The sequence below is a fragment of the Alexandromys fortis genome, unplaced genomic scaffold (assembly GCF_014885135.2).
Source record: "Alexandromys fortis isolate MF-2015 unplaced genomic scaffold, M_Fortis_MF-2015_v1.1 scaffold_82, whole genome shotgun sequence".
NCBI lineage: Eukaryota > Metazoa > Chordata > Mammalia > Rodentia > Cricetidae > Alexandromys > Alexandromys fortis.
This window is the reverse complement of record NW_026067963.1, coordinates 7,668,882-7,682,050: the sequence shown is the minus strand read 5'-3', so window position 1 is coordinate 7,682,050 and position 13,169 is coordinate 7,668,882. Positions and strand designations below refer to the sequence as shown.

The 13,169-nt window shown below is 42.8% G+C and overlaps 2 protein-coding genes across 9 annotated transcripts in view; one reads left to right on the top strand and one right to left on the bottom strand.

Moving 5' to 3' along the window:
* The window catches only part of Zbtb25 (zinc finger and BTB domain containing 25), a 27,405-nt gene extending 16,119 nt beyond the window's left edge, over positions 1-11,286 (top strand). For 7 of the 8 annotated variants that reach the window (XM_050153632.1, XM_050153633.1, XM_050153631.1 and 4 more), the window contains 4 exons: positions 399-578; positions 4,970-5,922; positions 9,790-9,928; positions 10,925-11,286. In XM_050153632.1, coding sequence (XP_050009589.1) covers positions 406-578; positions 4,970-5,922; positions 9,790-9,928; positions 10,925-11,093 — 1,434 coding nt within the window. In that variant the 5' untranslated portion in view covers positions 399-405 and the 3' untranslated portion in view covers positions 11,094-11,286. Of the gene's footprint in view, positions 1-398; positions 579-4,969; positions 5,923-6,392; positions 9,931-10,924 lie in introns of those variants that run through there. The other variant, XM_050153636.1, reaches the window with a different exon arrangement.
* Positions 1-13,169, bottom strand: part of Akap5 (A-kinase anchoring protein 5) — an 87,220-nt gene that overhangs the window by 61,011 nt on the left and 13,040 nt on the right. The gene's annotated exons all lie outside the window — the stretch shown is intronic.

Below are 13,169 nucleotides of genomic sequence, written 5' to 3'. Positions count from 1 at the left end.
TTTTTTTTATTATGTGTACAATATTCTGTCTGTGTCTATGTCTGCAGGCCAGAAGAGGGCACCAGACCCCATTACAGATGGTTGTGAGCCACCATGTGGTTGCTGGGAATTGAACTCAGGGCCTTTGGCAGAGCAGGCAATGCTCTTAACCTCTGAGCCATCTCTCCAGCCGTGTCATACAGTTCAATAGAGTTTATCTCAGTTGTCATAATGGAAGGGTTTGATGTTAGATAGGGTGTCAGGTTAACAGTATTTTCATTTAAAATTAGGCCTTAATGCCCTAGGTTTGTGTGAACTGTAACTAGTTTTGTGTGTCAATATATGTATATGTAATAGATACTTATGTATAAGTATTTTTAGATATGTATAAACACATCTATACATCTGATTTTTCTCAGAGCCACAATGGATACTGCTAGCCATAGTCTTGTCCTTCTGCAACAGCTGAACATGCAGCGAGAATTTGGTTTTCTGTGTGATTGCACAGTTGCTATTGGAGATGTTTACTTCAAAGCCCACAGAGCGGTACTTGCTGCCTTTTCCAACTATTTCAAGATGATATTTATTCACCAAACAAGGTAAGAATGTGCTCTTGTAAATGGGAAGAATTTCTAATATTGTGATACATGTCTTACTATAATATCATTTAAGGGACTGTTATGGGGTAGCTAATACAAAATTTTAATTATAATAACTTTATATATGAGTAATTGATCTATCTCAGTATATAGTATCTATGGTAGAACATATTAATGAAAACAAGTAAAACCAAAATTGATTAGGGCTTGGCCCAGCCTGGTGTGGTGGTGCAAGTCTTTAATCTTACCGCTTGGGAGGGACAAGCAAGTGGATCTCTGAGTTTGAGGCCAACTTGCTAAATAGTGAGTTCAGTCCAGCCAAGGCTACCTAATGAGACCCTATCATGAAAAATCATCCCAAACAAAAAAGGCTTAGCCAGTGCCCAAACATTAATCCTGTAATGCTGCGTACTCCACTGTTTTCCAGGTGCTCAGTTGGGCACAGTGTAGCTCTGTCTGAAGCTCACCGTCTGCTGTAAGCGCCAGGCTACACTGCAGTGTCACAGCCTGCCATCACATTCCATACCACCAGCCAAGATCATTGCTTCACATGTTTGTTTGGTTTGTTCTTTTTGATCCTTTGCCTTTTTTAAAATTTAGGTAACATGGGAATTCAAATTCTTTTTTTTAAAAATAATTTTATTTAACTTTATTTCATGTGAGTTGGTGTAAAGGTATCAGATTCCCTGGGACTGGAGTTACAGACAGTTGTGAGCTGCCATGTGGGTGCTGGGAATTGAACCTGGATCCTCTGAAAGAGGAGCCAGTGCTCTTAACCTCTGAGCCATCTCTCCAGCCCGGGAATTCAAATTCTTAGCTCTTTGTTTATTTATAAATTTTGAGATAGCATCTCACTAAATTGCCCAGGCTGGCCTTGAACTCACTCAGTATCCCAGGAGGACCTTGAACTTGAGAACATCCTGCTTTGTTTTGTTTTGGCTGCAGTCTCGCTTTAGTCGGCTGACTGACTGACTCTATTGCTGTTAAACCTGAGGAAAGCAGAGGGCATGACAGAAAAGCTGCCCACTTCCTAGTAGGCAGGAAGAAAGCAGAAACAGTGCAGACAGAGAGTAGCCCTGGAAGATATGTTCTTAGTAACTCTTCTTCCACCTTGGCCCCATTTCCTAGTTTCTACCACCTACTAGTAATGCGTGGACTGATTAATACACTGATGAAGCCAGAGTCCTCATGACTCAGTCCCTTCCTCAAAACCCATCAGTTGGCTACCAAGTCGGCACATGAGCCTTGAAGGGACAGTTCACACTGGCATCCTGACACTCAGCTTCCTTGTCTGTTAAATGCTGGAATAGTGTACTTTCCTTTTGGGTATTGAAAGATTAAATGGATTAGTAAAATTAAAATGCTTAGAACAGCCAGGTGTGGCACATGCCTTTAATCCCAGCACTGGGGAGGTAGAGGCAGGCAGATCTCCCAGTTTGAGGTCATCCTGGTCTACAGAACAAGTTCCAGGATAGCTAGGGCTATGGAGAGAAACCATGTCTTGGGGGGAAAAGTGCGTAGGAATAGAGATTTGCTGTTACTAATGTGGTGTCTAACGTCAGGGTATATTCAAAGTGAAAGAGTTCTAGCAGGCCTGTTTTGAGACGTTTGGAACAGACTTTACAAATCTGAGAAATTGGGAGCCCTTCAGGTGTTGCAGAGGAATAATATAGGATGTATTGCAATCAGAGGGGAAATGGCAAGGATCGAGGTTAGGTAGCTAAAGCTAGTAATCCCAGCACTTTAGATACAGAGACAGGAGGATCACTGAGTTTGAGGCCAGCCTGGGCTATATTGTAAATGTCAGGCCTGAGCTACATAGTAAGACCCTGTCTCAAAAAATCAAAATGAAAGAAAAGTGGTATAAAAACATTTATAGGTATGAAGCAAATGTGGTCACCAAGTCAACAGAGTAGATGAGGTGATCAGAAAGTGTGGCACAGTGCAAAGATGGGGTCGGAATGTTAGCCAGGTAATGGGAAGTCCTTTCTGCTAGAGGAGTTTTGTATCTGCTGTGGCACTGTAGATCACATTCACCCCTCAGCCTTTGAGCTGTGACTTGTGAGTTTAGAAGCAGTGAGCATCTGAATGAAGCCCTTGTTGTGAGCTAGGTGCTGTCCAAACACAGGCATTGGGAAAGGTGAGGCCTGCCCTATGTTGTCTTTGTGTTAAGCAGCTAAACTCCACATAACAGAATTCTGAACTTATATCCCCAAAAATGCCTATATCCCCAAACATGCCAGTTAATAGACAGCGCAGAACAAAAAGCATGAAACCTAAGAGAGGAAGCAGGGATCCCCAGATCCTGGGGATAGAGAAACTGGATTGCAATATTCTGAATCCCAGTGCACCCGACTCTGAGAATAAACATCTGCTCAGGGAAACTGAGTCCACTGATGCTGTCCATGCTTCTGCACAAGCATGATTTCCTTAGCTGTTTCTACTCTAACTTTACAGAGCTTTACTCTGTTTTTCTGTCTAGTAGCCAGATTGAATTTGAGATTACTATAGTGTTTTTCAAAATTATACCTGTGTTCATTTGTGATTTAAAGATTTAGAAGCCAGGGCTGGAGAAATGGCTCAGTGGTTAAGATTTAGAAGCCAAATAAACTTAGCATCATTTACGTCTTAAATTTTAACAATTTTATTCTATTCCTTTAAAAATGTGAATACTTGGTTTGGTTTGCTTTTGTTTGTTTGATTGTCATTTTGTTTGTCTATTTCTATGAGTTTTTTGCCTGCATGTTGTGAGCAGGTCCTCTGCCAGAGCAGTTAATGCTCTTAACCGCTGAGCCATCTCTCCAGGCCCTGGTTTTGGTTTTTGATGTAGGGTCTCATTATAATTAACAGTTTTAAATCATCCAACTTAATGGCAGTAATTACATTGATAATGTTCTACCTGAAACTGTCACTGTTTCCAAAGCCTTTTCATCACCCTAAACAGAACACTGTACCTTTAAGCAGTAACTTTCCATTTTCCTTCAGTCGCCTGTAACTACCCCTTGTCTAACTGTAGGTTTCCCCAACCCCATACATTTCTGTCCTTTGTATATGGTTGTTTGGCCTGCATGTATGTCTGTGCTCCAGTTGCATGCCTGATGCCCACTAAGCCAGAAAAGGGCATTGGGTCCCCTAGAACTGGAGTTACAGACAATTGTGAGTCACATATGGGTGCTGGGAATGAAACCAGATCTTCTGGAAGAACAGCGATTTTTTTTTTCTTTTTGTTCCACTGAGCCATTTCTCCAGCCTAGTTCTTTTTCTTTAAATGTGTTTGCCCTAGATATTTCTTTTTCTTTCAGGTTTTTTTTTTGTCTTGTCTTTTTTTCTTTTTTCTTTTCTTTTTTTGAGACAGGGCTTCTTCTTGTATCGTGGCTGTTGATGAGTGCTGGGATTTTAAGGCATGTGCCACCATGCCCAGCTTTGTTTTAGCTATTTCATGAACATGGTACCATACAATTTTTTAACTTTTTTGCCTGACTTTTTTCATTTAGCTTGTTTTTAAGAGTTCAACCTTGTTATAACACACCAGAATTTCCTTATTTTGTTATGGTAGAATAATATACCATTGTATTTTTTTAAAGATTTATTTATTTATTTTATGCATGAGTGCTCTATCGGCATGCCTAACTTTATGCCAGATGGAGCATCAGATCCCACTGGAGATGGTTGAGAGCCACCATGTGGTTGCTGGGAATTGAACTCAGGACCTCTAGAAGAATAGGTGATACTCTTAACCGCTGAGCCATCTCTCCAGCCCTATACCATTGTATTTACAGCCTCATTTTATTTATCTCTTTTTTCCCTCTGTTTTTGAGGCAGGGTCTGTCTAGCAGCCTTGACTGTTCTGGAACCTACTTAGCTCAGGGCAGCCTCAAACTCAGAGACTCTCCTGCCTCTGTCTCCCCAGTGCTGGGATTAAAGGCTATCCCACTGCACTCGGCTGCATTCATCTTTTGGTGGATATTTAGTTGTTCCCAGCTGTAGCTACTGTCAACAATGCTGCTCTGAACACCACCATGTAAGTGTCCTTTTGAGTCTCTGTATTTAGTTCCTTTAATGTGTTCAGTGTAAAAGCAGAGCACCTGTTTTAGTCTCTAGTTTTCTGTCCTCTCACCTAGAACAGATGCTACTGCTTAGGCGTCTCTCAGTGTTGCACTAAGAGTATACATCTGTGTTTCCTACTGGCCAGTAGATTGGATGCACAAAGGTTTGTGGATGGACCATAAAAGCAGTTAGGATCAGAAACTGATTCCTTGTTACTATATTTCATCAAGGCAGATTGCCAGATTTAAACCTCATGAAGAATTTGTCTTAACCTAAGATTGCTGGAAACCAAAAGGCCAACTAGGTTGTGTTTCATTTCATTGAGTTTGTTTTTGTTTTAACAGTGAATGCATAAAAATACAACCAACTGACATCCAGCCTGATATATTCAGCTACTTGTTGCACATTATGTACACAGGAAAAGGGCCCAAACAGATGGTGGACCACAGTCGTTTGGAGGAAGGGATCCGATTTCTCCATGCCGACTACCTTTCCCACATTGCCACTGAAGTGAATCAAGTGTTCTCACCAGAGACTGTGCAGACCTCAAATCTCTATGGTATTCAGATTTCAACAACCCAGAAAACAGCTGTCAAACAAGGGCTGGAGATGAAAGAAACCCCTCCCAGTAGCAGTGGGAACAGAGCTGCTGTCCAAGGTGACCACCCACAGCTGCAGCTCTCCCTTGCGATTGGGCTGGACGATGGGAGTGCAGAGCAGCAGAGGGCCCATCCTGCTGCCCAGGCCTTGGAGGAGCACCAGAAGCCCCCGGTGTCCATCAAACAGGAGAGATGTGATCCAGAGTCTGCGATCTCCCAAGGCCTCTCCTCGTCCTCATCAGAAGTGACTGGCCCCTCTTTTACAGAAAACAATATCAAAGTCCACTTATGCCATTACTGTGGGGAGCGTTTCGAATCCCGTGGTAACCTGAGACAGCACCTCCATACCCATGTGTCTGGATCTCTCCCGTTTGGTGTCCCTGCTTCCATTTTGGAAAGTAATGACCTTGGTGAAGTGCATCCACTTAGTGACAGCAGCGAGGCTCTTGACTGCCGGAGGCTTAGCTCCTTCATTGTCAAGGAGAAGGATCAGCAGCAGCCACCGCTGGAGCACTCAAGCCGGGGTCCCGTGGAGCCTTTACAGATCAGTCAAGTGTCTTTGATCTCCAAAGACACAGAGCCAGTAGAATTAAACTGTAATTTTTCTTTTTCAAGAAAAAGAAAAATCAGTTGTACCATCTGTGGTCATAAATTTCTTCGAAAGAGCCAGTTACTGGAACACATGTATACACATAAAGGTAAATCTTACAGATATAACAGGTGCCAAAGGTTTGGGAATTCACTGGCCCAGAAGTTTCAGCAGTATTGTGACAGCTGGCCCGATGTCCCCCTGAAAAGTTCTCGCTTGTCACAAGAACATTTAGACTTGCCTTGTGCCTTAGAGTCGGAGCTCACACCAGGAAGTGTGGATACCATCCTTGTTGAGTAGCAGCTCCTCCTTTAGAATTTTTATACCAGTCTTGGAAAAGATTCATACGACATTTTAAATTCATAAATTATTTACTTCCTCATGGTCTGTTGACTTAAAATAATCTGTCCCTGGTTTTAAGGTTTACATACCAGTTCTTATTATAAGACATGGTTATTAAATGTAACTTTCCAATTACCCTATGAACTTTTCTATAAATTAAATGATAATTTGAAAATCAGAAGACAATGTATAAACTTCAAAGTGACTGATTATTTATAAAATATCTTGTTTTTCCAGGTTACAGAGTCAGTAAGATGAACTTGCATATGAAGCAGATGAGATCTGTTTTAAAGAATGTTTTAGAGGCCGGGAGTGAAGCTCATCTGTAGAGGGCTTGCCTACATGTGTGAGGCTCTAGGCTCAGTCTTCAGCGCACACACGTGCTCACAGACAAACGCACTTCAAACCGTCACTCTTGTCTCATGTTTCATATGAATTATGTCTGCATGAAAATGACTTCTAAATATTTTCTGACATATAGGAAATCAGTAGTTATTTTAATGTATAACTATATATTATAATGTATAAATGTATATTATAATGTTCTAAGACATGGCTATACCAAATCACGAGTAGTTTTAACTATCTGCTTCCTAGTACCCCAGCCTCTTACATGGCCTCTTATTTAATTAACATCAAGTATACCTCATTTTTTAATAAAAAATATTCCAGCTAGAAGAAAGGACTGGAGAAGCCAGTGCTAAGGAAGTCTTGGACAGAGAAACCAGTTCATACATATATCCAAGCACAGAGGCGGGCTCTGAACCGTCCCTGGGCCAGCGAGCACAGCTACTGTGTCTTTACACACCCAAGGGCAGTTTCAGATTTCTATAGCCAGAGGTTTACCTAGATTTGAAGAGAAAAATAAGATACAAACCATCTCTCTAGCTTAACGCAGCAGAATTGTCTAGGCTGTCTGGGTTGATGGTAATTTTCTGAAAGTCACTCTTACAGGTAATTTTGCAGTATAGTGTGGCTGGCTTTCACTTCTTCTGTTAGTAAAACCAGTGAAGTAGATACATCCAGTGTTCCAGGCCTATTTAAAACCCACGCTGGCAGCTCCCCTTTTGTGAATATACTTAACTTCTCTTCTATAGTGGTGACACTCAGAAACCTAAAACCCCAGAAAAATTGAAGTTGATGGACTAAGTGATGGATTTACTGTACCTAAAACATAGCCCATCAAATTTCATTGTTTCTGAAGTGTTTAAATTTGAAGCTCTGCAGTCAAGGATAAGAAGGCAAGAGAGACTGCAGAAGAGCCCTCCTCCTTCCCCTATCCTATTACAGCCTAAGCTTCATAGACATTTGAAGAACACCTGAGATGGTCCTGATCCCTGCCCGCCCCCTAGTTTGGAAACAGTCTCGGTATGTGACCCAGGTTGGCCTTAAGCTCTTGGGCACAGCAGTTTTCTGTTTCAGTTTGCCAAGTAGCCAGGACCTTGGGCATGTGCCATCTCACAGGTGTTTGAATACATCTAATAAACGTGATGCTTAGATTTTAGCCACATGCAAAGTCTGAACTGCTCCTGCCCCGATTGAACACCTCTGAAGACATTTCTTAGAGGTTCTTCCCCCCTGTCTGTGGGGAGCCTAGAGTAATCCAGCTAATTCTGAAACAAAAGTCCTTTCTGGGTAAACAGTGAGTTCAGACGAATAATGAAGCAGTGGTTTCAGAGATACTGTTGCCTGCCTCTCGGCCCAGAACTCATGGGGTTGATCTCTTGTGAGTTCAAGGCCAGCCTGGTTTATAGAGTTCTAGACCAGTTAGCTACATAGCGAGACCCTGTTTCAAACAGACAAAAATCACACAGGCAAACCACATACCAAATCAAAGTAGCAGTTTCATTGTCTTTAGTTTTTGAGACATTCTTGCTATATGGCTCATGCTGACTTTGAACTCACCATCTTCCTCCCCTGCCTTCTTAGTGCTGGGATTATGGGCTGTACCACCAGCCAGGCTTCAGAGTGGTAACTTGAGGGCCGGGTGAAGAACCCCATTAGTGTTGTCTTAAGGCAGTTGAATTTCTGATTTAGAGACTTAGTCTCTGGGTTCAAGACCCATGTGTAGAGAGCAAAATCTAGTTAGAGGGGTTGGTTAAACAAGTATGCTGTTATGTCTGGGGGGATTACAATTATATATAATCTTACACTATTAATTCATTAAAGCACTACTCAGCCATACTACCTTAAATGATTTAACCTTTAACCTTATAGAAACTCAAATACCAATTTAATATATTTTAAACTATTTAGGATATATTTCCTACTTTCAATTTTTCTTTTTTTTTTTTTTAAGATACAGTGTCATGTTTAGCCCAGGCTGGCCCCAGACACACTATATAGCTGAAGATGGTTTTAAACCATCTGCCTGCTCTTCCTCCAGGCACTGGCACTATAGTTGTGCCCCCCCCCCCCCCCCCCCCCCCCCCCCCCCCCCCCATGCCCAACTCTCCTTAGCCTTCTCAAATATAAAAGAACCTAACAATTCTCACTTAAATCTTTTCTGTAATCTTCCTTGCGTACCGAGTCATCAGTCTTACACACAAGAGGCCCTTATATAGCCAGAGGGTGGGAACAGAGGCTTTCAGGGTAGGCGAAGGGCGCAGCAGCTCAAGACAGTCAGGAGAGATGCTGACAGAGCTTGCCTACAGCTAACGGCCATGTCAGACACTTCTACTTAAAGTGGAACTCTGATGTGGGATTCCCCCCTATGCTGTGAATATGTTTTATAAAAATGGGTTAATGTAAGATGTAAGAGCTAACTAGGAATACACTAGAGTCATTGGCCACATGGTGTTGTGATTAGTATAGTTTCTGTGTGATTATTCGGCTCTGGGCAGCTGGGGAATGAACGAGCAGTCTCGGCTTACAGAACCATATGCAGAAGAGTTAGTAAACATGTTAGTCAATGAAACGGAATTGTACCTAGAGTCTGGGGAGTAAAGTCATCGCTGCTCACAGATTGGAAGCTGAGGTGAGAGCTAGGTATGGCGCCTCTTGTCCCAGTGCTGGTAGAGGAGCAGAGACAGGCGGGCAGCAGGTGCTCTCAGGCCAGCCCCGCAGAGATAAGCTCCAGGTTCCGAGAGACCCATGTCTCAAAAACAGGTGGAGAAGTGATTATGGAAGATGTGTCACCAGTCTCTGGTCTCAACATATGCCCACACATGTGTGCACACCCACACACATGCATACCCCCACACACATAACAGAATAAGTGGAAGTCTGTGAGCTTGGAGAAAATATTAGTTCACCTGGTTCCTATCGCTCTTAAAGTTCTCTCGTGCCAAGAGCTTTACTCGATTCCTCTCATTTACAAAGCTCCTTTTAATACCAGACCAAAATGACAAAATGCTGGTCTTGCCCATCTGTAACCTAGCTGTCAGTAGAATGAGGCAGGACGAGCCTGGAGCTACATGGCAAGACCCTGACTCAGTCTGTAATAACATTGTTTTAGGAAGTGGAGAAATGTTAGTTTCGTTTTATGGAAAAAGTTCCCCAAAGCTAGTTGTTACAGAGGCTTGTAGTCACTGGGATGGTATCTGCTGTCACTTTGTTTTGATTTTTAAAGAAGATTTATTTATCTTTATGTTATGTGGTATGTGTTGAGTGTTTTGCTGTCTTCTGTACATAGCATGCATGCAGTCCCCTGGAGGCCAGGAAAGGGCATCAGAGCCTCCGGAACTCAAGTGGGTGTGGGAACTGAGCCCAGGTTCTCCTCCAGAGCAGCAAGTGCCCTTAGTCATCTCTCCAGCCTGTTTTGGCTTTTTGAGGTAAGGTCTCACTGTATGGCCCATGCTGGCCCAGAACAGTCCCTTGTCAACCTCCTAAGGGCTGGGATGGCAGACGTGTACGGTCGTGGGTAGTTTTGGTTTTGGTTTTTAAGGGCATGACTTGTCATTGGGATGGGGAAAAGTCTTCATATTTTAAAAGTTTTTCCAGAGAAACAGCTTTGCTCTTTACCACATCTGTAAAATGGAGCTTTGTCTCTGTCTTAAGCAGTGTGGTTTGTGTAATGGTTGCCAAGTTGAACCAGGAGTTGCCAAATGTCGCCCTCTTGTGTTGAGGTAAATAATCTCTACTGGCTCACATTTTGAAGGCATGGTGGGGGAAAAAAAACCCGGTTCTTACCAACCGGCTCTGTATTAGGCAGATTTTTAATAGATCTTCTCCACTCGGGCCAGCTTTAAACCCCCTCTTCTCCCCGGATCCTGCGTCATGGTGTTTTCTGTCTCTGCATTTGTTCTTAGTTGGGGAGCCCAGTAAATGCAGTCTGCCTTCAAACCAATGTTGTTGTTTTTATTGTATAACCTTGAGATGGTTACTCACTTCTCTGACTGACCTCCCAGGTAAAGTGGGTGTCAACAGCACCCACCTACCTCACAGGGATACCGTCAGTACCGTCGGGCTTAAGACTAAAATTGTGTTAGTGTAGTGATGGCAACCAGCCTTGAGGAAACCTCCATAGCTGGAGCCCTAGTCAGTATTTCTTCCTGTAGATTCTAGAACATGTTTGAAGCTATCATGTACTACTTACTAGACAATTAGCTGAGGAAACTGGTTTTTACAAAAATACTCTGGCAATAGCAGTGTTATGTAAATTCTTACTCTACTGTTTTCTACTCTTCGGCAAGGAAAAGGAAGGTTAGCATTGTTGGGAATAAAATACACTACTTCAGTATTAATGAGACTTTCTCCCAAATACATTGTTTCCATTAAAAAAAAAAACAAATAAAATGGAAAAAAATCCCATCGTTTCTTGGATGAAGATGGTCTAAACAGTTGACGGAGGAAAGAAGTGGGATGAGGACGCCACCTAGGAGCTCGCAAGGTTCTGAGCTAACGCTGGAAAAGCCTTCCCGGACACTGAGGGAAGCTGCTGGTGGTCGGAAAGAGCAAGGACAGACCCTGCAGCCTGTCTGCACAGGCAGTTCTTGATATGGAAACCGGATTCCTGACGAAGACTTGATAGGTGTTTGTGTGGTGACCGCACTAGAAGTAGGTCGTGTGGAGAACTTTTACAGTGTAACCTGTGTGTTTTCCTGTGCTTAAACTTTATCTGTGGCATTTCATTATGATAAGTTGCTAAATTCCTAGGAGTGAACCCTGTAAATGCTTCTGTGCTGAACCACGTCTGTGTAATTGGTCTTTCTTTTTAACCTGGTATGTCACTGGCCCTAAATCTGGGTGTCTTAATGCAAGTATCCGGAACTGACTTTCATCCTAGATTGGGAGAGTCCGTTGTGCTTCAGTGTGTGTGCGCGCAGCTGCCCTCACCTCCCCTGCTGTGTATGAACTATAGTCACCTCACCACAGTAGAACAGAATAGAAACTTAAATTACTCAAAAAGAAACTCCGGCCCAGCCTGGTACCTCATATCTCTTCCAGTACTCAGGAAGCTGAAGCAGTAAGACTGTGAGATCAAGGCCAGGCTGATCTTATTTCTTAAAAAAAAAAAAAAATCCAAAAGAGTCTGGAGAAATGCCTCAGTAGTTAAGAGCACTGACTGCTCTTCTAGAGGACCCAGATTTGTACTGAGCACCCATATCAGGCATCTTAACTACAGGAGGATCCAACACCCTTAATTTCCGACGTACCTGTAATCGTGTGTGCACATACCCGTGCACACATAATTAAAAATAAGCCCCAAACTAACCTAAGAGCTTCTATAATTAAAAAGACCTAATGAAAGAATCCTCAGGTTATCGGGCACACAGAGCAGATGTAGGACGACAATACACTGCAGGGTTTTACTTCCGTGTGACGTGCCACAAATTGCCTCAGGAGTGCTCTACTGAGTTTTGTCTCCCAGCTGGAGTGGAAACTGACTTTCATCTTTCATATGAAGACATGTCACTTGATCTAGTGACAACAGAATATTGGCTTGTGGATTTCTGTCTAGTCATTTTGGACTTAATACCGATCCAATGGAATGCATGATATGTTTACTCCGGTCAGTTCTGTTAATGTTCTCCTTTATCTCAGCTTTAGAAGATGTTAAATTGGATTATTAAAGTCGGAAGTAGAGCTGCAGGAAGGGCTGAGTAGGTAAAGTGCCTCTTGACAAGCATCAGGACCCAAGTTTGTGTCGCCAGGGCTCACATACAAAGCCGGTGCTGTTGCACAGGCCTGTAACTGTAGTATGTGGTGGAGGGGTGGGGGGCATGGTAGATCCCTGAAGGTCATTGATTCAGTGAGAGCTGTGAAGAAAGACCCGTTTGCAGCCTCACGCGCACATGCGCCTGCCCACACTGACAAGTGCACACACAACACACTACCAGCAGAAGGAAAATAAAGTTAGATATATGTATTCATTAACAAAAATTCCAGCCTCAAGCTCATAGTCCTCTTCCCTCAGCCTCCCAAGTTCTGGGATGATAGCCATATGCTTCCACTTTTAGGTCAAGACAGTTTTAAATCTCATGTTTAAAGTAAGTAATTGGCCGGGTAGTGGTGGCACACGCCTTTAATCCCAGCACTGGGGAGGCAGAGGCAGGGGAAGCTCTGTGAGTTCAAGGCCAGCCTGGTCTACAAGAGCTAGTGCCAGGACAGGCTCCAAACCTACAGAGAAACCTTGTCTTGAAAAAACAAAACAAAACAAAAAACAATAACAACAAAATTAAGTAATTGTATCTCTAAAGTCTGTTAAAAGAAAAATATGATGGTAATTTATAATGTGTGAATTTTAATCTGGCCAAAAGATGGCACCAGTGTACCATAAAAATGGTGTTCTTCCCTGTTTGGGCATTACCCTTCAGCTCATTTGGTGTTTGATGAACTCTGTCTGGACCCTCCCTTACCTTACAGTCAGTTCTGTTAGGTAACAGCGACTTGGCAGCCCTCTGTGCATCTGACTTACAAGAAACACAGCCACATATAACACACTTATGGTTGTACCATTGAACAAGCCTGAGGATTTTTGCATGTCATTAAGAGTAAGGTCATGGGATTTTAGTCCAGTGACATTGACTCTCCTGATCATATATCGAACTCAGAGAGCTAAGTGGAGACATT